Consider the following 20,271-nt stretch of genomic DNA (forward strand, 5'->3'; position numbering starts at 1 on the left):
TTTTTTCTAATTTTTTTATTACATTGACTTTATAACATTAGCTTACACTTTTCTAATTTATACTTATTATACATAATATTAATATATAATAATATTATTTTTTGTAGCTCATATCCCCAAACTAAATTCAAGGAAAAAAAATTATATATATATAAACAAATTAATATTTATTTATTCATTCAATCATTCAAAAAAATACAATTACATAAAATTAAACAAAACAAATACATAGATAAATAAAAAATATATTATACCTCCAGAAATGGCAAGATTTCTTTTATACATTCATATATTTTTTTCCTCAAAATCTTGATTGATTGGAAAAAGGTTAATAGACTTAACCTGATGTTATTTGTCAATAATTAGTGTTTGTTTCATGATAAAATATTTAATAATTATATGCATTTGATTTTTTTCAGTTTTTTTGTGTTTTTGTTTTTGTTACAATGACATGACATAATTGCAAAAAGTAAAAAAAAATTCTTATGTATAATTATATATATAGAGAGAGAGAGACTGAGCTAATTTTGATTAAGAAACATTATGTGCTTCATTAAATATATTAATAATCACACTGCAGTAAGATTTCTTTTAATCATGCATATAATGTTGACCGATTGAGAGCAGGTTAAAGGATGTGTTTGTGTTTGTGCAGAGCCTTCCCCATGCACTTTGACGAGAGCTCCATGTTTGCAGGCCATAAAATAGAGTCCAAGACACTCAAGGTGAGTTGAGCGTGACTGATGCATTCTGGGACGCTTCACAGAACAGAACGTGGTGCAGATCATCTGCAGGTGCCTGTTATGATTTGACTGGATGCATATCAGTACATTTACATCAATGCAGTTTTCATATCGACTGTTGATTTGCATGCAAGCTCATTTGCATATTCAGTTCAAAAGAAGCCTTCAAAACTTAAACTCAGTGACATTAAAAAACGTGCACACGTTTACAATGCTTCATGAAGAAATGAAGTCATTTGTTTATGACAGACACCTCAGGAACTGGCTTTGTGGTTCACTAGATTAACTAGAAGCTAGTCAATGAAAGCACAAACATCCCATAATACTTCCGTGATGCAGGGCTTTTGAAGATCTCAAAAAAAGTCCTAATTCATCCTTCCACAAATTAAGGCTTTAAAAAGGTGCAAAAAGTCTTAAATTCATAAAACCATGGCGTTAAATGTTGCGTGTACTGCAAAAAAAAAAAAAATTGTCCTCGATATGTTTGTCTTGTTTTTTAATACAAATCTAAACATCCTTAAATCAAGATGCATTAACTGCTGATTTTATGAGTTTATGATTAAAACAAGGACAAATGCATGCGAGTGGGAGATAAAAACTTGATTTAAGAAGATTTTTATAAAGCCGTCAGCAGATATTTGTTCATGTTTTAATCATAAACTCACTTTGTTTTGATCAGTTTCTCATAAAATAAAACCTCTTATCGTCTGTCTATATATATAATCTGGAAAACAAGACACAAATACTGAGGAAGAACATGTTTGCTGTGTGATCAGGAGGAGTACGGTTTCAAAAAATGTCTAAAATATGTACCTTGGATTTGATTTTATCACTGATGATTGAATTGGCTGGTGATGAATGTTTACATGACGAAGGATGTTTATGTTGTTGTTGGATTGTTGGTTCAGGCTTCACTTCAAGAACATCTCTCGGATCATGGACTGTGTCGGCTGCAGTAAATGCCGGCTCTGGGGAACGTTACAGGTAAGAGAACTACTCTGTATTTGAGGTTGAAGTGTTTGGGTGTGAGCTGAGAGTGATGCGCTGCTGTCCCGTCAGACTCAGGGTCTGGGAACGGCCCTCAGGATCCTGTTCTCCGAGAAAGAGATCAAGAGCCTTCCAGAAAACAGTCCGTCCAAAGGCTTCCAGCTCACGCGGCAGGAGATCGTGGCTCTGCTCAACCGTAATTCGCCATTTGGATTCGCCAGGTAATGATGAACCGAGCACCTTCACCATCACGCTAGGAGTGTGAATTAGCACAGGAAGGATTCGCCAGGTAATAGCATGTCTCAACGTCGTTGGGTATACGTTGGCTTTTCAATTTGATGGTTCTAAAGACGAACATATAAACTGTTAACAGACAGGTGTGCTAGTTTGGCCATTATTTCAATTGTGTTCAAAACTAATGGAGGAGTGTGTAAAAGGTTGTGTGGGGGTGACGTGTGCTAGTTTGCATTATTTCAACTTGTGTTCAAAATTATTAAAGTTGTGGTGAAAAACTACTTTACCCATGATGTTTGACAAATAATTATAATATAAGAGTTTTTATATATATACTCTTTTTTTTTTTGCATTATTGAAGTTTAGATGAATTCTATAATAGTCACTCGCAGGACTATTAAAATTATCTGCAAGAATTATTTTATGCATTCATGTTTTTTTTTCGAACCTATAGAAATACATATACATATAGTAATAAAAATAACTATAAACAATATAATTATTAACGTAATTAATAATAATAATACAATTTTATTTAAAAAAATTGTGTGTGTGTGTGCATATATATATATATAATTTTTTTGTATATTATAGTTCTGTCAAACGATTAATCGCATCCAAAATATAAGTTTTTGTTTAAATAATATATGTGTATAATGTGTACATTAATTATATATATATATATATATAATATATATATATATATATATATAGATATATATACTAAGTATATTATACACAACGCACATGCAGTGTAGTATAAGAACATATGTTACGGTTTATATATTAAATAGTGTTTTATATATAATATAAGAATAAATTAATATATATTAGTATTTCTATATAGATTTCAAATATATACTGTATGTGAGTATCTTTATCGTTAATCAAATCAATACACACAGTATACACACATATATTAAGTAAAAACACCAACTTTTAGTTTGGACCTATTAATCCTTTGACAGCAACTATCTCAGTAATATTAATATGAGATTGTGAGGTACATGGGGGGTGGGGGCGGTGCTGTATGGTTATATGTGTATGGGGTATATGGTGTCTTAGGGGGGTGTGTCTCTCAGTGTGCGCGGGTTGGGTGGGGGGGGGAGGGGTATGGTATGCCTGTTGGGGGGTTTTCAATAAAAACTGAAATGTGGGGGGTGGGGGGTGGGTGTGTACAATGGGGGCGGTTTTGTATTGTTTTATTAGATTTTTCAGTTCAGTTGGTTTTTAGTTGTGGGTGTATTTTTGATTATGTCGTTCAAAATGCATCATGGGATTGTAGTTTCTTCCACTAAAGCTGGTAAACAACTTACCTCGACGGTACTTGTGTCTCTTTTTTTCATTGGCTGTTAGTCATCTGTTTTGGTTTGTGGTCATGACACGTGTTAATGAAGGATTACTTAGAAATCCTGCTGTGAAAGAGTGAATTGTAGATGTGTCTCATTGTTTTGAGACTGTACACCTAGCATGGTAAAGAGCTGCAAACCTTCCGGGACGCTGCCTGGAAGGACGTCCGGAGGTAACGCCCTCCGGAGAGCAGGGGGCTTGGCGCAATAGCCCAGGGACATCCAGAGTCCACCTGGGACCCCTTCACAAAACAACTGAATAGGATTCCTACCAACGTTTTCCTATTGTTTTCCTAGATCTCTCAGTTCATTGGTTTTAGTTCTGGTGTATTTTTTGATATGTCTTTCAAATGCTGCATGGATTTGTTAGTTTCTATGGGATTGTAGTTCTTCTCATTAAAGCTGGTAACAATCTTGTACCCTCGACCTCTTTTCGTCTCTTTTTCATTGGCTGTTATTCATGTTTTGGTTTGTGGTTAATGACTTTTTAGATGTAGATTTTTGAAAAGTGGTTTGTGGCTCATGACACTGTAATGAAGACTCTCGCATGTGTTAGTAAAGAGCTGCACAAGCTTTCCGGACGCTGGTGAAGGATCCGAGGTCGCCTCCAGCAAGCCGGGGGCGCAGCACGAGCCTCAGGGGGACCTTAGATCCACTCTTGACCCCTTCACACAGAACACTGTGATTCCTCACCCCTCAAGGATCCTCAATTATCAGTCCGTTTTCTGGTCTTTGGGACATTTAAGAGTAAATTTTTGTTCCTTTCATACTAAGGTTGTGTTTTCTCAGTTGTTCCGGTCCTCTCTTCTCAGTCGTTCCTCAGGGACACTTTGTGTTTAGTAATCAGGTGAATCCCGTAATACGAAACAGAGCGGGCCATTTTCAACAGAAAAATCACAAGTAATTATTCATTTGTAAAGCAAATTGAAAACACTGATTTTCATTACTTTAGGACTTATGTGTCCTTATATATATATATATATATAGAGAGAGAGAGTTTTTTTTTTAAGTGAAATATGACCTTTATATATTCTTGACTTAAGCTTGGCTTACTTTTATTTTATTTTATTTTATTTTATTTTGTTTTATATGGTTTTATTTTGTTTTATTTTGTTGTTTTTTGTTTTGTTTTATTTTATTTTTTTATTTTATTTTATTTTGTTGTTTTTTTGTTTTGTTTATGTTGATTTTATGTATTTTATTTTAGTTTGTTGTTTTTTTTTTTGTTTTATTTTATTTCAAAAGCCATATTAAATGTTTTTTTTTTTACGGTTTATTTTATTTTGTATTTTAATTTTTTTAATTTCATTTTTGAATTTAGATTATGTTTTAATTTTTATTTTATATTAAAAGCAATTTAAATTGATTAATTAATGTTTTTTTTTTTTTTTTTAAAACCGATTTTTTTTAATTTAATAATTTTTTTTTTTCTATTTTATTTTTTGATTATTTTTTTTTTTTGATTATTTATCATTATTATATTCTTTAATTTTTAGTTTTTTTTTGTTGCGTGTGTGTCTTTTAAAGACATTCCTCATTTACCATGAAGACTTTTCTGTTTATTGGACCATAGAAATTAATTTTTAAAGCTTGAAAGAAGGAAAAGTAGCTTATTGTTACACATTTACGCAACAGATAACAAGCTATAATTTTTTCTAGATTTAGTGTTTATTCATTTTTTTACGGATTAATGTTTTTTGAATTATTGTTTTTCATTTAAGAAAAGAAACACGCAGAGCAAAAATAAAACAAATAAATCTATCTAAAATAAATATCCCCCACATTTGTTTCCCATCCGGAGAGTTTTATTTGATTATATTTATAGTTGAGCGCAGAACACGCAGAGCAACTTCTGTTTTATGAAATAACACTTTAAGCAGACGGATCATGTGCTATATGTAAGCTGAGTGTTTTCCGCTGAAATCATTTTTCTGCCGTTTTGGTGATCTGCTAATTCTGGAGGAATAGTTGAGCTGACGAGCAGCTATGTGTGTGTTTGTGTGTCGAGCGCTGCATGCTTTCATCAGCGTCTGCCTTAATATTTCTGAATGACAGAACAATACTGTAAATATGGCTCCGGTTCTGATGGAGAGCTTCAGCCTCATCGACTCACACCTTCAGGATTCAGCGTCTGTAATTATCTGATGATATGCATTCACACGTGAATCTGGCCGATGCGGTTTGAAGCTCCTCTCTGCCTTTCTGACGTGATTTTGAACATTTTCAGGCCGTGATTAAACCATGATCTGTATTGTGTTTGTGTCAAGAATATTTATTTAAACGGGAATAAATATTGTCTGGTTGTCTCAGATTTTTGTCGTCCTGTTTTCAGTTCATGTTCTTCTTAGTAAGAACCATGTTTGTTTTATTTTATCAGCAAATCATTTTGTTTGTGAAAAACTAGTGTGTAATCGGGAGAATATGATAAAGTATTAACATCGAGAATATCTATGTGGGTGTGTGTATATTATATATATAAGTTTATATATTATATATATATATAATAATATATAATAATAAATAGTTACGTAACATATACACAAATCAGTTTACAATATCAGTTTGTTTTGTAATTGTGTGTTTACAATTTGGTGTAAAATTCATGTAAATTCAAATGAGTTAAAATTATTTTATTATTTTGTATGTTATTTTCATTTTATTCTTTAAAATAACAAAAATGCAATCTTAGAAAAGTAATTGCAAATAAAAATAACAAATGCAAAGGATTATAAGCACATATATTAAAATAAAAAAATGAATTTAATGAAGTTAATGATAATAAAGCATAATATATTAAGTTTATATAAATTAAATTAATGAAGTTTAATGAAGTTAAAGATAAACAAGCACGTATATTAAAATAAAAAAATGCAATTAAGAAAGTAAAATGGAAAATAAAAATATAAATGATAATAATGTAAATAAAATTGAAATTATGAAATTAAATAAATACAAATAAAAAAAAATACAAAAACAAATAAAAATACAAATTAAATAAAATACATGAAACTGGAAACGAAAATAAAAATCCCACAATGCAATGCACTCAATATGTATCTGAATAGCCATTTCTGAGGTGACGAACAGGATGCCACTTGCTGAATAAAGCATGCAATGTAGTGACGTAAGTATAGTGCACTACTTTATATTGTTGCAACTGTTTCACTTGGTATTTTTAAAGTAGTATTCAGTGTGTTAGTGTAGCATTCTGAACACAGCCTCCATTCGAACTGGAGAACCTTTGCAGTGGTTTGACTTGGATTGATAGTCGCTTCAGTGTGTGTAGTTTGTGATGTTGTGTTTGTGTTTTGTGTGTTTGTGAGTTTAGTGTATTTGTCATTTTCTTCCAGTTTGTAGATGTTTTGCGTATTTTGTCGATTCAGTTGCCGATGAGTTGCGATGGTCGTCTCCTCCCAGATGGACCAGGAAGCTGCTGCTGCGTCTGCTCCAGTCAAAGCCGTCCGTCGACAGACTGAGCGGAAAAATCAGACCAGATCAGCTCCTATCAATTTAACCTGTCAGTCAAGTGCTTCTTACCCTTCTCAAGCTGCTTTCAAATACATTTTTATATTTATTTACATATTTACTGAAACATTCTTGAAAAGAACCCTTATGATTTTAGGGGAATGAAATAGTATGAAATATAAGGCTTTCTGATGTCAGTTAAATGACATTTTTTAAGTGTTTTTATTTTAATTGTTTATTTGATATTTTTACAATTATTTACTTATTTGCATTGATATTTTTATTATTTAAGTTGAGTTAGTGTTACGTTTTAATTTTGGATTTTAAAATGATTTATTTCTAGTGAATGCAACCACTGACAAGTGCTTTTTATTTCTTACTAAAATAAAAATTAAAGAAAAATTTCTAATTTTTTTTGTACTGGCGTTTTTATGTTTATTTTTTCGTTTTTATGATTTAACATTTATTTATTTTAAAATGATTTATTTCCATCAACTGTCATTACAAAAACCAAAATACTCCAAATATTCTGAAAACTAAATTCGTATGTATTTATTTTTACGATTTTTAGTGTAACTAATTTTGTTATGTGCTTTTGTCATTTTAATTATTTTTTAATATTAATTAAAATTAATATTTTTTTCTGTTTTAGTTTTAGTAATTTTAGTAGTTAGTCGGCAAGGCAGTATTTCTAATTTCTAAGTTTAAGTTAATCTTATATTTATATTCATACTTAATTTCAACTGCTGAAAATGATTATTGGTAGTTGTATCTTATTATTGTTATTATTATTAATTATTATATAAAAAACCGAAGCCCTCTGAGATTTTAAGTTAATGTTTCAGTAATTTAACAGTAGCTACATTTCTTCATGCTTCTCTGATGTTGATTAATGGCAAAATGATTCGCGATCCATTTAGCGCTGAATAGAGTTGATCGTTTTGGTGAGTGGTTTTTGGTTTAACTGATTTCGAAAAGCTTAACTCGTTTTCTTCCACGGAATTAAATAGTTATATAGGTTTTTTAGACTCTTTTTTCTTTTCAATTCTTTTGTTTACTTGTCGTTTACATTGAAAGAGATATTATTAGAGCTCTCACGAGGCTCTTTTGTTTTTTGAAACTGCAGACCCTGTAGAGTTCTGACTTGTTTTCTCCTCAGAATTGTGTTCAATGCTGCTTCCCATTTGCTCTTTTTACATTTGACAATGATTTTTCAAACATTTATTACAATATACTGATAAATTGAACATTCACTATTGAACTGCCAGCAACTGAACTGCAGTTTAAACTATTTTAAATAGTGAATTAAGTTCAAAATAAGTTCAAAAAGAGCCGTTTTCGAATTTCAACATCGCTTTCTAATGATTTTAAAAAAGCACGTCTAGTGATGGGTGAAATTTATTTATTTTTTGCACAAAAAATAAATAAATAAAAGTATAGTTTCCCGCCAAATCCGTCCCGACAGCTCTATAATATAACGTTAACTAGATAAAAAAGTTCAAGACAAACTTTAAGTTGGCTTGAGAAAGCCTGAACAGAAAGTTTGAAAAGTTTAGAAAGTTTGAAAAGTTTAATAGAAGTTTTACTAAAGCAAGTGACTAGCATGTTAATTATCATAGGCTTACAACAGCGAGTTTAACAAAACACAGTTACAAGATTGTTTTATGTCTACTTGCTTTAATAAAAATGATTCAGACTCCACGGATTTGACAAACAAGATTACTATGTTGATTAATAGTGTAGTTAAGTTCAATGAATTATGTCAAGAAGAAATCTAAATAAAAAAAAAAAATAAAAAAATTGCAAAGGCTATTATTATTATTTTTAAAAAAAATAAAAAAAATTGCAAAGGCTATTATTATTATTTTTGCCATCATGATGTTTTTTAAATGACAATTAAGCACAGTTAAGCAATTTTCAGTTGCTTTCTTTATAATGAATATTTTATTTAATTTTATTGTGAATGTGAATAAACAAACATCTGATAGCTGGGGTGGAAATGTTACCTGTATCTATCCTTATGAAGATTCCCACGTGACTCTTATAAACATGTCTTTCTGGAATATTTGCTCCAGTGACAGTTTGACGGCAATGGTGAAGCGGTGTAATGATTCACAGACATTCCCGGCTCCAAATGCAAATCAATAGAGTTTGGCAATTGCTCCTAAACAGATTTCTGGAGGCAATAATGTTGCAGGACGAATCGTAAACACAAAATGTGAATCTTCCATTTCTTGATGACCGAGTATTAGAGTGCTGGTCAGTCTGTAAGCCTCAGAGATGTCCCACCCAATCCCCTGTCGGTTTCCATCAGGACCAGCGCCACCAGAATTCTATGTCGCCTCCTCCAACGAGTACAAAACTCCCAGCTTGGCTGACTCCAGCGGCTTCAGATCGTTATCGATCTCAATCTCTCTGCCGGCCATCTATAGGATGGGATGTCACATAACGTGTTTTATTTCAGCTTCATTAGTGCAACTTCAGGCACTAACAAAATAAACTAAAACTAGTACATGAAAATTAATAAAAACTATACATGCATATTAAAAAAAACTAAATTAATAAAATTTACAAAAATTAATACGATTGCTAAAACTAACTAAAATTAACAAACAAAACTAAAACCATAAAAAAATTGTTACTTAACAAAATAAACGTTAACTGAAATCAAATAAAACATTTTATGTCAGCTACTTTCATTTCTCATTTCCGTTTAGTTTAATTTGAAGCACTGAAACTAATGAATAAAATAAATTAATAAAAAACTATATAGACGTGTAAAACAAAAACTAGTAAAAATGACAAAAACAACAAAAAATCAGCTAAAATTAAAGTGAAAACAGAAAATATAATGATAAAACCTCATTTAAAATATTAATAAAAACTAATAGTGTCTCAAGCAATGCAAGTTTATCATAAAAAGGTTTGTAAGAAATAAAAAATACAAGTAAAAATTAGAGAAAATAAAAAAAATGATTTAAAATGAGAGTTTTTGTGTGCATTTCTGAAGTCTTGCTCAGTGATTATGGGTGTGTTTTACCTTCGAGCAGGTGGTGTGGGAGGTTTTTTTACTTTATTGGTGGTTTTTTGAGGAGGATGTGAAAGAGCCTTTTCATTTTGTACGATCATCGAGCGTTAATAGAGCATTTTGATCAGTGATTAAAACCCAAACATCTGTAACACGTGACGCGTCTGCGTTTCTAATGCGTGCTTTTACCTGGCAGCTTCTTCTCTATGGGCTTCCTCTCCGAATCCTCCGGACAGACGAACGTTAAGGCTGTAATGAAAGCAGAGACGTTCATAAGGTGAGGGTTTTAACGGTCTGTATTGATGAGATGATGGGAGATTCGTACTTAATAGTTGATTTTTTAGCGCAAATGGTTTCTGTTCTTTCAGCTCGCCCTCGTCCGGAGCACCGTACTCTGAACAAACAAACAAACAAAAGAGTGTTTTAACCAGATACAACAGAAATCCATGACCAGCCAATGAGATCATATCAGATGTTTAATATGCAAATAAGGAGAACCAATGAGATTGCTCTGTGGGCGGAGCTTCCCAGCTCTCAGTTTTGAACTCACTCTGGAGGAGCGCAAGGAATCGCGGGTGTTCACTCATGAACTCTGTGTTCGGGTGATTCTTCTCCGGGTCACTGTGACCTCCGGCCTTCAGCCAATCCAATCCAAACTTCTTACAGTAGTCCAGCTCCGCCCCCCTCCTCTCATCCGACAACACCTGACAACAACAGCGGATAAAGCTCCATGTCTTCTGTCTCTGACTGATCGTTTAGAGTGTTTTATCCATTCAAAGCTGTTTTAGTGTAACTGTACAAACTTCCAGCTTCAGCTGCTGCTTCTGGTGTCAGATCTTGAGTGATTTTGATCAAGTAAAGGTCAGAATAACTGCAGTAATATCTCCAGATGAACTCTTACTGGACTGAAGCAGCTCAGCTTTACTTGATTCTCCATCAATCATGTTTTAGAGTCTCAAATCTGATCATCAGGATCTTTTGAGGAGCGTTTGTTTGTGTTCTCACTATATCAGACTATATCCACCTCATAAATGACTTTTCTGGAGGGTGAAATCTCAAAAACCCATGAACCGGTGTTTGAGCGTCACCTTTCTCATGTCGAGCAGCTCCAGGCGGCTCAGTCGTGCGATGATGATCTGTCTCACGGTCTCCGGGTTCTTCTCTCTCTGCAGCAGTGGGTTCCTCCTGCAGGACAGATGAAGCAGAGACGACAGCTTCTCCAGCTCGTTCACCACACACCACTGCACACACACACACACACACACACACACCACACACACACACACACACACACACACACACACACAGAACAGACACACACACAGAGAGAGAGAGAGAGACACCACACAACACACACACTCACACACACACACTCACACACTCACAGGCACACACACACACACACACACACACACACACACACAAGAGAGAGACACACACACACACACACACACACACACACACACAGACAGACAGACACGCACAAACACAGAGACAGACACACACACACACACACACACACACACACACACACAGAAACACAGAGACACACACACACACACAGACCACACACACACACACACACACACAGAAACACAGAGACAGACACACACACACACACCACACACACATACGTGCTATTCTCCTACACACACACACACACACACACACACACACACACACACACACACACAGAGACAGACACACACAGAGACAGACACACACACACACACAGACACACACACACACACAGAGACACACACACAGACACAGAGACACACACACACACACACAGACACACACAGACACACACACAAACACACACCACACACAGAGACACACACACACAGAGAGACACACATACACACAGAGAGACACACACACACACACACACACACACACAGACACACAAACAAACAGACGCACACACACACACACACACACACACACACTTCAGCTTATTATCATAAGAACTACAACTAAAACCATTACAAAACATTAAAGGGTTAGTTCACCCCAAAACGAAAATTCTGTCATTAATTACTCATCCTCATGTCGTTCATAATCATTATGGTCTTAGTTCATATTAACTTCGTTCATCTTCAGAACACACATTAAGATATTTTTGATGAACTCCGAGAGCTCTCTGACCCTCCATAGACAGTAATGACATTACCACGATCAAGGCTCAGAAACGTAGCAAGGACATCATTAAAATATTCCAAGAGACATCAGGGGTTCAACCGTAAATATTATACAACCGAAATATCATTAAGTTTTAAATATTCCACAATGCTTTTGTTTTTATGTCATTCTTACAGTAATATTGTAATTATTAATATCATTAACTGTTTTAAATATTTTACAGTATTACTGTTTTTACTTTATTCTTACAGTGATACTGTAAATTATTAACATTTTATCAGTTAATGAATTATTATTAATTTAATTATATTTTTTAATATTTTACCATATTACTGTTTTTAATGTATTTTTACAGTGATATTGTGAAATATTATTACAATGTATTTAATTTATGAATTATTAATTAAAACATTTCACAATATTGTTTACTATACTTTTACAGTAATATTGTGAAATATATTTACAGTAAATAGTGAATTATTAATTATTTTTTTATTTAACCGTCATTTACTAAATAATATTAATTTATTATAATAATTACTTGCAATTATTATTTATGTTCATTTAGTAATAATAATTACATAATTATGACTTTAATAAGTATTTCACAATATTACTGTAAAAATACAGTAAAAACAGTAATGTTGTGAAATATTACAATTTAATTTCTAAATTATTTTGAAGTATTTCGTAACACAAATGAAGACATTTGTGATGAAATCCGAGAGCTCTCTGACCCTCCATAGACTGCAAGGATCCTTACGTGATTAAGGCTCAGAAACGTAGCAAGGAGATCGTTAAAATGTGACATCAGTGATTCAACCATAACTTTACAAAGCTACGAGAATACTTTTCGTGCGCAAAGAAAACAATAATAACAATTCATTCAGGAATTCTTCTCCCCGAGTTACCATCTTTTGCCATTTTGGAGAGTACCAGATTTAATCATAAATATCTTAATGTGTGTTCTGAAGATGAATGGGTTTGGAACGACATGAGGATGAGTAATTAATGACAGACTTTTCAGTTTTGGGTGAACTAACCCTTTAAACCGTGTAAACGCATTGCATTGCACCAAATAATGTTCTTTTTAGCGACGTCACATGACCCCTTTAAGGCTCACAGTGCAGCTCTAAAATCAATCAAGAGCTGCAATCAATCAATTGCCAATCAATAGATTTGACCCATTTGTCATCAGTTAAAATATAATCAAATTTAGTATGGTTACCATTTCTTTGATATGTTTTAATAAGAACAGGTCAGAATATGTATGTCGTCTCATTTGTACATAAATATATCTGTTACGCTGATTGATAATGAAACATTATTTCACCCATATTTTCACAAAAGTTACTTGGAGCATTAAAGTAGACGCTTACTTGCATTTAATAGGCTTGCTGTGTATATAAAATCACTTTTGTCAATTTAATTTGATGCAAACTGAGACGTCTTCCACATGATGTTTTTTTTTAGATGTACCTCTGAAATGTTGTTGTCGTCTAGTAAAAGTGTCTTCAGCGCAGGAAACAAAGCTGTCTTGTCACCTTCACAGCATAGAAATATTGTTTTTATTTTTATTTATTTTATGCATACACACACACACATTATAAATTGAAATACATGGCTTGTTCAGTACCTGCTGAAGCATCACTGAACTGAATGACAGATAAACCGCTGCTGGACAGATTCAGCTTCTCCAAACTGAAGATGCAGACATTATTTCACAGTTATGATGTGGTTAGGACACAAGACGTTTTGCATCTTCATTATCTGTTCATCCTCACCAGGGTAAATGTGAGATTTCCAGCACCGTCTCCTGGACTATGTGGTTATTGGATAAATCCAGAACCTTTAAGGTCTGTAGCACACGTTGTGGTCTGGACAAACGAAAGCATGATTGGTTCCTGAGGAATATCTCTGCTCTGTGATGATGATGTGAATGTGATTCAGTGTTGTACCTCAGTAACTCTGTGATGTCATTGTCAGCGAGATACAGTTCCTCTAAGTGCTGCCACATGGGGGCGCAGTGGAGAACCTGCCCAAGACAGAGGGGTGAGGGGTCAGGGGTCAGGGGTCAGAGCCACATACACAACACAACACAACAAAAGTATGGAATAATTAAAAAGTATTAATGTTCTCTTCAAGGCTGCATTTATTTGATCACAAGTATGGTGAAACAATATTATAGTGAAATATTATTACAGTTGTATTAGTTAATTAATATTAATACAAAAATGATCTTTTTAAATTGAACAGAATTGCTGTTTCTTTTGTATTTTTACATGAATATTGTGAAACATAACAATTTTATTAAGTTTTAAATATCTATTTTTACGGCATTCTTACAGTTATATTGTAATAATTAATATTATTAACCGTTTTAAATATTTTACCGTTTTAACTTTATTCTTACAGTTATATTGTGATAATTAATATTATTAACCGTTTTAAATATTTTACCCTTTTTACTTTATTCTTACAGTAATATTGTAATTAATATTATTAACCGTTTTAAATATTTTACCGTTTTTACTTTATTCTTACAGTTATATTGTAATAATTAATATTATTAACCGTTTTAAATATTTTACCGTTTTTACTTTATTCTTACAGTTATATTGTAATAATTAATATTATTAACCTTTTAAATATTTTACCGTTTTTACTTTATTCTTACAGTAATATTGTAAATTATTAAAACTGTATTAGTGAATGAATTATTATTAATTTAATTATAATTTTAAATATTTCACCATATTACCGTTTTTAATGTATTTTTACAGTGATATTGTGAAATATTATTACATTGATGAATTACTAATGAAAACATTTCACAATAAAGTACTATTTTTACTGTATTTTTTACAGTAATATTGTGAAATACAATTACATTTAAGTAAACAGTGAATAATTAAATTATTTATGAATACTATTTCATTTATTTATCATAATTTATTGCTATTATTATTTATGTTCAATTAGTAATAATAACAACTACATAATAATTTATTAATTATGTTAAGTACTTTACAATATTACTGTATTAATTAAAATTTAAAGTATATTAAAATACAAAACCGGTATTTTAAATTGCAATAATATTTCACAATTTTACCGTTTTGTTTTTAATCAAATAATATTAATATTAATTCTTGTAAAAATACAGCAAAACAGTAATGTTAAATACTTGGAAATAGTTCACAACATTACTATTTTTACAATAATACCGTAAAATATTATTACAATTATTATGGAATTAAATATCTCAAAATATTACTGTTTTAAATGTGTATTCTTGATTAAATATACTGTATGCAGCCTTTATTCCTAACTTTTGACCAGTGGTGTATAAGTATGCACTAAGTATGATATAATAAGAGAATAAGCACAAAGCAAAACAACATATAAACACATAAATCCGACCTGAGTCCAGGTGAGCGCGCAGCTGTTGAGTGACAGCACCCTCAGACAGGAGAAGGCGGGGCTTAACCGGCTCGGCTCACTGGAGATGCTCAGTCTGTTGTGACTGCACAGAGATGTTGAAACGGGACTCTCAGCGCTCAGACCTCACAAGCAGAGCTCAGAAGTGAATGATATGATATGATGACTGCCTCACCTGAGCTGCAGCTCCCGCAGAGCCTCCAGCTGCTCGGTGACCGCCGCCAGCACCTCCCACGAGCTCAGCAGGTTCCCAGACAGATCCAGAGACTGAGCCACTGAGAGACGCTGTTAAAGAAGCTTCACGCCGAGCCTTCCTGTTCCTGTCGGAGAACAGCAGTGATGTGTTTCTGAAGGATACGTGGTGTGGTGTTCCTGATCTCCTTCTCCGGACCCGGATCAGACACCTCGCATCTCCTCAGACCGATTTCTGTCAGCTTCTCCAGCCTTCGAGAGCACAAAGAACATTATGTTCTGAAAACACAACTAGATGTGCATTAAGAGATTTTATCATGCAGTGGTCAACTTTGAGTTCAGACTACTGGAAAGAAAACATATCTTAATACACATTTAGAAAAGAAGATGTTTTTATAAAGACGTTTCTTCTGCTCATTAAGGCCGCATTTAATTTAATATCAAATACAGCAACAAACGGTAATATTCTGAAATATTATTGGAATTTAAAATAACTGGTTTGTATTTTAATATATTTTAAAATAAATTTATTTCGGTGTTGGAAAGCTGAATTTTTTTAGCATCAATTGTACATTATCAGTGTCACATGATCCTTCAGAAATCATTATAATATTCTGATTTATTATGAATTTTGGTAACTGTTGTGCTGCTTAATATTTTTTTGGAACCTGTGATACTTTTATGAATAAAAAATAAAAAAAATAGAACTCTTTTTTAGCAATATACACTACTTTTTAAAAGTTTGGGGACTACTTTTTTTTCCTTTATTTATTTTTTTAAAGAAAAAAATCCTTATATTAAAGTATATTAAAATACAAAACCGGTATTTTATATTTTAATTTTATTTAATATTTTTACTGTTTTTGTTTTTTGTTTTTTGTTTGAATTTATTGATTATTGGTGAAGACTTCTTTAAAAACATTCCTAATCTTACTGATCTCAAACTCTTTTAAGTGGTGTACAGTGGTGTAAATATGAACGAAGATCAAACATCACCTCTGTTTCTGCTTGACGTCCTCAAAGCCGACCATCATCACGGTTCTGCTGGAGATCTTCAGCTCTTCTCCGATAACCTCCTGTAGCTCCACCTCGTAGCGCTGCTTCAGAGCCGTCACGTAATCCACACCGAAGCTGGCCTTCTTGGGCCGCACGAACGAGCCGCCCGTCGGGTGTCTGATGGAGAACAGATGGTTTTTTCTAGGCTTGATTGTGTTTATGGGTTGCAGTCTAACATGTGTTAATGCTGTTTAAAAAAAAAAACCTGAGAAAGCCAACCTACTGATCTGCTGCTTAAGCTTATTATTATTATTAGACTAAATTTCTGAACGCTCCCCCTCTCAGAGCTTTCCAGCTAGAACCACCAAACTCAGCCCAGCTCTTCAGACTGATCTCTCTGCTGCTTAGTTTGTTATTTCTTTTTTTTTTGTTACTGATTATGGTTTTATTGTTATGATAAAACTGAGGATTAAATATAATAATAATACTGTTTTGTTTTGTTGGAATGTTGAGTTTTGAGATGATTATTCAAACGCCAAGTGTAAACACACTGAGGCCCATTAGACTCAATCAAGCTTCCCTTCTATTAACTATTTCTAACCCATTCAAACTCTTTTAATATTTCTAATCTATCTATCTATCTATCTATCTATCTATCTATCTATCTATCTATCTATCTATCTATCCTAGCGACATGCTAATCATGCTAGAAACATACTAACAACATGCTAGTAGCATGCTAATCATACTAGCGACATGCTAGCAAAATGCTAATCATGCTAGAAACATGCTAGCGACTTGTTAATCATGCTAGCAACATGCTAATCATGCTAGAGACATGCTAGTCACTTGCTAATCAATGTTAGAAACATGCTGGTGACATGCTAGTAACTTGCTAATCATGCTAGCAACATGCTAGTAACTTGCTAGTCATGTTAGCAAAGTGCTAATCATATGCTAATCTAACCATGCTAGGAACATGCTAATCATGCTAGAAACATGTAAATCATGCTAACAACATGCTAATCTGCTAGTCATGTTAGCTGAAGATTACAGGTAATCATGCGAACAACATGATGCCTAGCAACATTGCTACATGCCAGAAGTAACTACGGTGTTATCATGCTAGAAACATTCTAATTCATGCTAAACATGCCTAGAAACATGCTAGTCACTTGCTAATCATTGCTAGTTAGAACTATGCAGAAAACTGCTAGCCATAGCTATTATCATGCTAGAACATTGCTAGTATCGCTAACAACATGCTATGTAAACTTTGATAATCATGCTAGATGAAGATAGCAAGTTATCATGTTAGAAACATGGTTAATCACCTAGTCATGCTAGACCAACTAGAAAGCCATCATGCTAGCAAATATGGCTTAGTAATGCTAGTCCATGCTTAGCAGCATGCTAATCTTAATAAGAAACATTGTTAATCGTGCTAAGACACATGTTATTAACATCCATCTAATCTAAATTTCACGCTTTTTCAGGAAACATGCTACTTTTCTATAAGCCACACTTTGAAGTACAATTGCTTAATCATAACCTGAGTTGACAAACCAGTTTGCTCTAGTAACTTGCTAGTCATGCTACTTTATGCAGATGCTATCTTATATGGGATACATCTGATGAGTTAGCGGCTAGTTAAAAATGTTATGGCTGACATCCATCTCGAACATTGATGGTCTAAATTTCCAAATTCAGAAGACTTTTACAGCTGCTTGGATAAACTTTCAGACTAGGCTTTCTTAAGCATCCCTAGTGAGTTGACATTGGCTGGGGTTTAATCTATTTACCTGTATTCAAACTGCTCAGTCCCTTCTCTGATAAAATGCTCCGATGAGTTCCTGCTTTTATGAAGCCTCCCTCAGAAAATTAAGCGATGGGCTCTGATTGGTTAGCTGGCTCAGTGTGTAGTGATTGGCTGAACCGCTGAGAACATTTGATGGTGAAACTTATGAATCCATTAGAATCGTTAGAAGACAAAATCACGATTCATATATGAATGTGTTTATTCATGCATGCATCCGTAGTTTTGACGCCGTGGCAACAACTCTTCCTCTTCTCTGAAGCAGTGCAGCATGGCCCCGCCCCCTTTGCTGCATGTTCCCGGGGGCGGTGTTTATGTAAATTTCTGGGTTTGTGACATCACAAGCCGTTTTTGTAGCATTAAACTGCCATAATTTTAAAAGACATATCTCCGTTTATTGTTTATGCTCAAACAGCAACATTAAAAGTGAGATCGCAATCAAGCACCCCTTTAAAATGTATATCACTGATTGTGATTGTTTGGTTACTAGTGAGCACCTGCAGGTGAAGTATCGCACTCCTTCATGACTCCCGTCATGTTTTCCTCTCTCTGGATCATCCCACTCCACTCCCAACCACAGACCTGCAGACATCAGACCGATTATAAACAGAACCAAACCTCATACACTATACTGCCAAAAATATTGGCACCCCCTTCTAATGAACAGGTTTGACTACTTTAGTCATTTCCACGAGTACAAATCTTGATGTTTAAGCATATAATGATATTCTAGGGAATTGTGTGCTTCCAAAAACTCATCAGTAAACACTAATGACTTGTACACATAGTGTGCATTCATTTTAGACACTTCCCAAAACTGTTGAGATGGAAATACAGCTTTTAAAATGCATGAATTATGTTTACATCTTTGTTTGGAAGTGCCTTTTTCTGTTCTAAAGAAGGGGGGTACCAATACTTTTGTCCATATAGAGTATGTACAAGTCACTGGTGTTTGCTGATGAGTTTTTTGGCTCAAGATCTGCATTTAAAGTCACACCAGACAGTCAAGGTTCTTCCACACTGACTTCTTTTTGAACCTTGCCTTACACACAGAGGCATTGTTAGAATAGAAAAGAGTCTTGTCCAAACTGTTGCTTGCTATAAAATTAGAAGCACACAATTCCCTAGAATATCATTATATGCTTAAACACTAAGATTTATACTCACGGAAATGACTAAAGTAGTCAAACCTGTTCATTAGAAGGGGGTGCCAATACTTTTGAAAATATAGCGTGTAAAGCTGAATGAACGGAGACTGACCTGCGGTGGGAGGAACCGGACCCACATAACGGACAGTTCCTCTCTCTCCATCACAGCTGACCCGTCTGCCCACAGCATCCTCCAACACCTCCTGAGCCTTCATCAGAGGATGATGATGATGATGATGATATGATGATGATGATGATTATCTGTCACTGAGAAAACGAGACAAATCAGATCTAAACTCGCCTTTTAGGATCATGAATCTAAATGCAACATATATGACTATACTAACAGACTTAGGAAAGTATTAAAACGTCATAAAAACGATTAAATCGTAATAATATATGAAATTACATCATATAAAAAATGACTGCACAACATAAATGAACAGGGAGATCACAATCATAACATATGAAGAAAGTATTAAAACGTAAATAAAGAAAAAAACACAAGTATACAAAATACAAATATAGTAGAAAAGCTTTAAAGAAACTAATTAAATATACATATATATATATATATATATATATATACACGTACATACATATATATGTATGCGAGTGACGTATGCGATGACAGGCTCGTGTTTTCTAGTTTCTATATATTAAATCATCATCATCATCATAAAACGATAAGCAACCGACGAGAAGAATAGTGAATTACGAGCTGAAA

The 20,271-nt window shown here is 33.5% G+C and overlaps 2 protein-coding genes across 2 annotated transcripts in view; one reads left to right on the forward strand and one right to left on the reverse strand.

The window, feature by feature from the left end:
- ero1b (endoplasmic reticulum oxidoreductase 1 beta) overlaps positions 1-6,827 on the forward strand; it is a 23,126-nt gene extending 16,299 nt beyond the window's left edge. The window contains 5 exon segments of the mRNA XM_042733463.1: positions 656-725; positions 1,520-1,524; positions 1,646-1,727; positions 1,803-1,951; positions 6,731-6,827. Of these exon segments, the coding sequence (XP_042589397.1) occupies positions 656-725; positions 1,520-1,524; positions 1,646-1,727; positions 1,803-1,951; positions 6,731-6,827 (403 nt within the window).
- A 3,112-nt stretch (positions 6,828-9,939) lies between these two features.
- Positions 9,940-19,803, reverse strand: tbce (tubulin folding cofactor E). The gene is made up of 14 exons (XM_042734673.1): positions 19,657-19,803; positions 18,894-18,978; positions 16,581-16,757; positions 15,751-15,836; positions 15,568-15,667; positions 15,375-15,477; positions 13,910-13,986; positions 13,736-13,828; positions 13,588-13,652; positions 13,431-13,495; positions 10,895-11,047; positions 10,357-10,510; positions 10,132-10,200; positions 9,940-10,055 (listed from the first exon to the last, which is right to left on the reverse strand). The coding sequence occupies exons 1-14, from the start codon at positions 19,757-19,759 to the stop codon at positions 9,979-9,981; spliced, it is 1,407 nt and encodes a 468-aa protein (XP_042590607.1). The 5' UTR covers positions 19,760-19,803; the 3' UTR covers positions 9,940-9,978.
- Between the last annotated feature and the right edge of the window lie 468 nt (positions 19,804-20,271).

This window comes from Cyprinus carpio, chromosome B11 (assembly GCF_018340385.1).
Source record: "Cyprinus carpio isolate SPL01 chromosome B11, ASM1834038v1, whole genome shotgun sequence".
Classification (NCBI taxonomy): domain Eukaryota; kingdom Metazoa; phylum Chordata; class Actinopteri; order Cypriniformes; family Cyprinidae; genus Cyprinus; species Cyprinus carpio.

What these genes read in the sequence shown, in the direction of transcription:
- tbce (XM_042734673.1), bottom strand. Translation starts at nt 19,759, where the DNA reads ATGAAGGCTCAGGAGGTGTTGGAGGATGCTGTGGGCAGACGGGTCAGC. An exon ending in GCGCGCTCACCTGGACTCAG is followed by an intron (nt 13,987 to 15,374) that starts GTCGGATTTATG and finishes TGTCTTGGGCAG; the next exon opens with GTTCTCCACTGCGCCCCCAT. An exon ending in GACATCACAGAGTTACTGAG is followed by an intron (nt 13,829 to 13,909) that starts GTACAACACTGA and finishes TCGTTTGTCCAG; the next exon opens with ACCACAACGTGTGCTACAGA.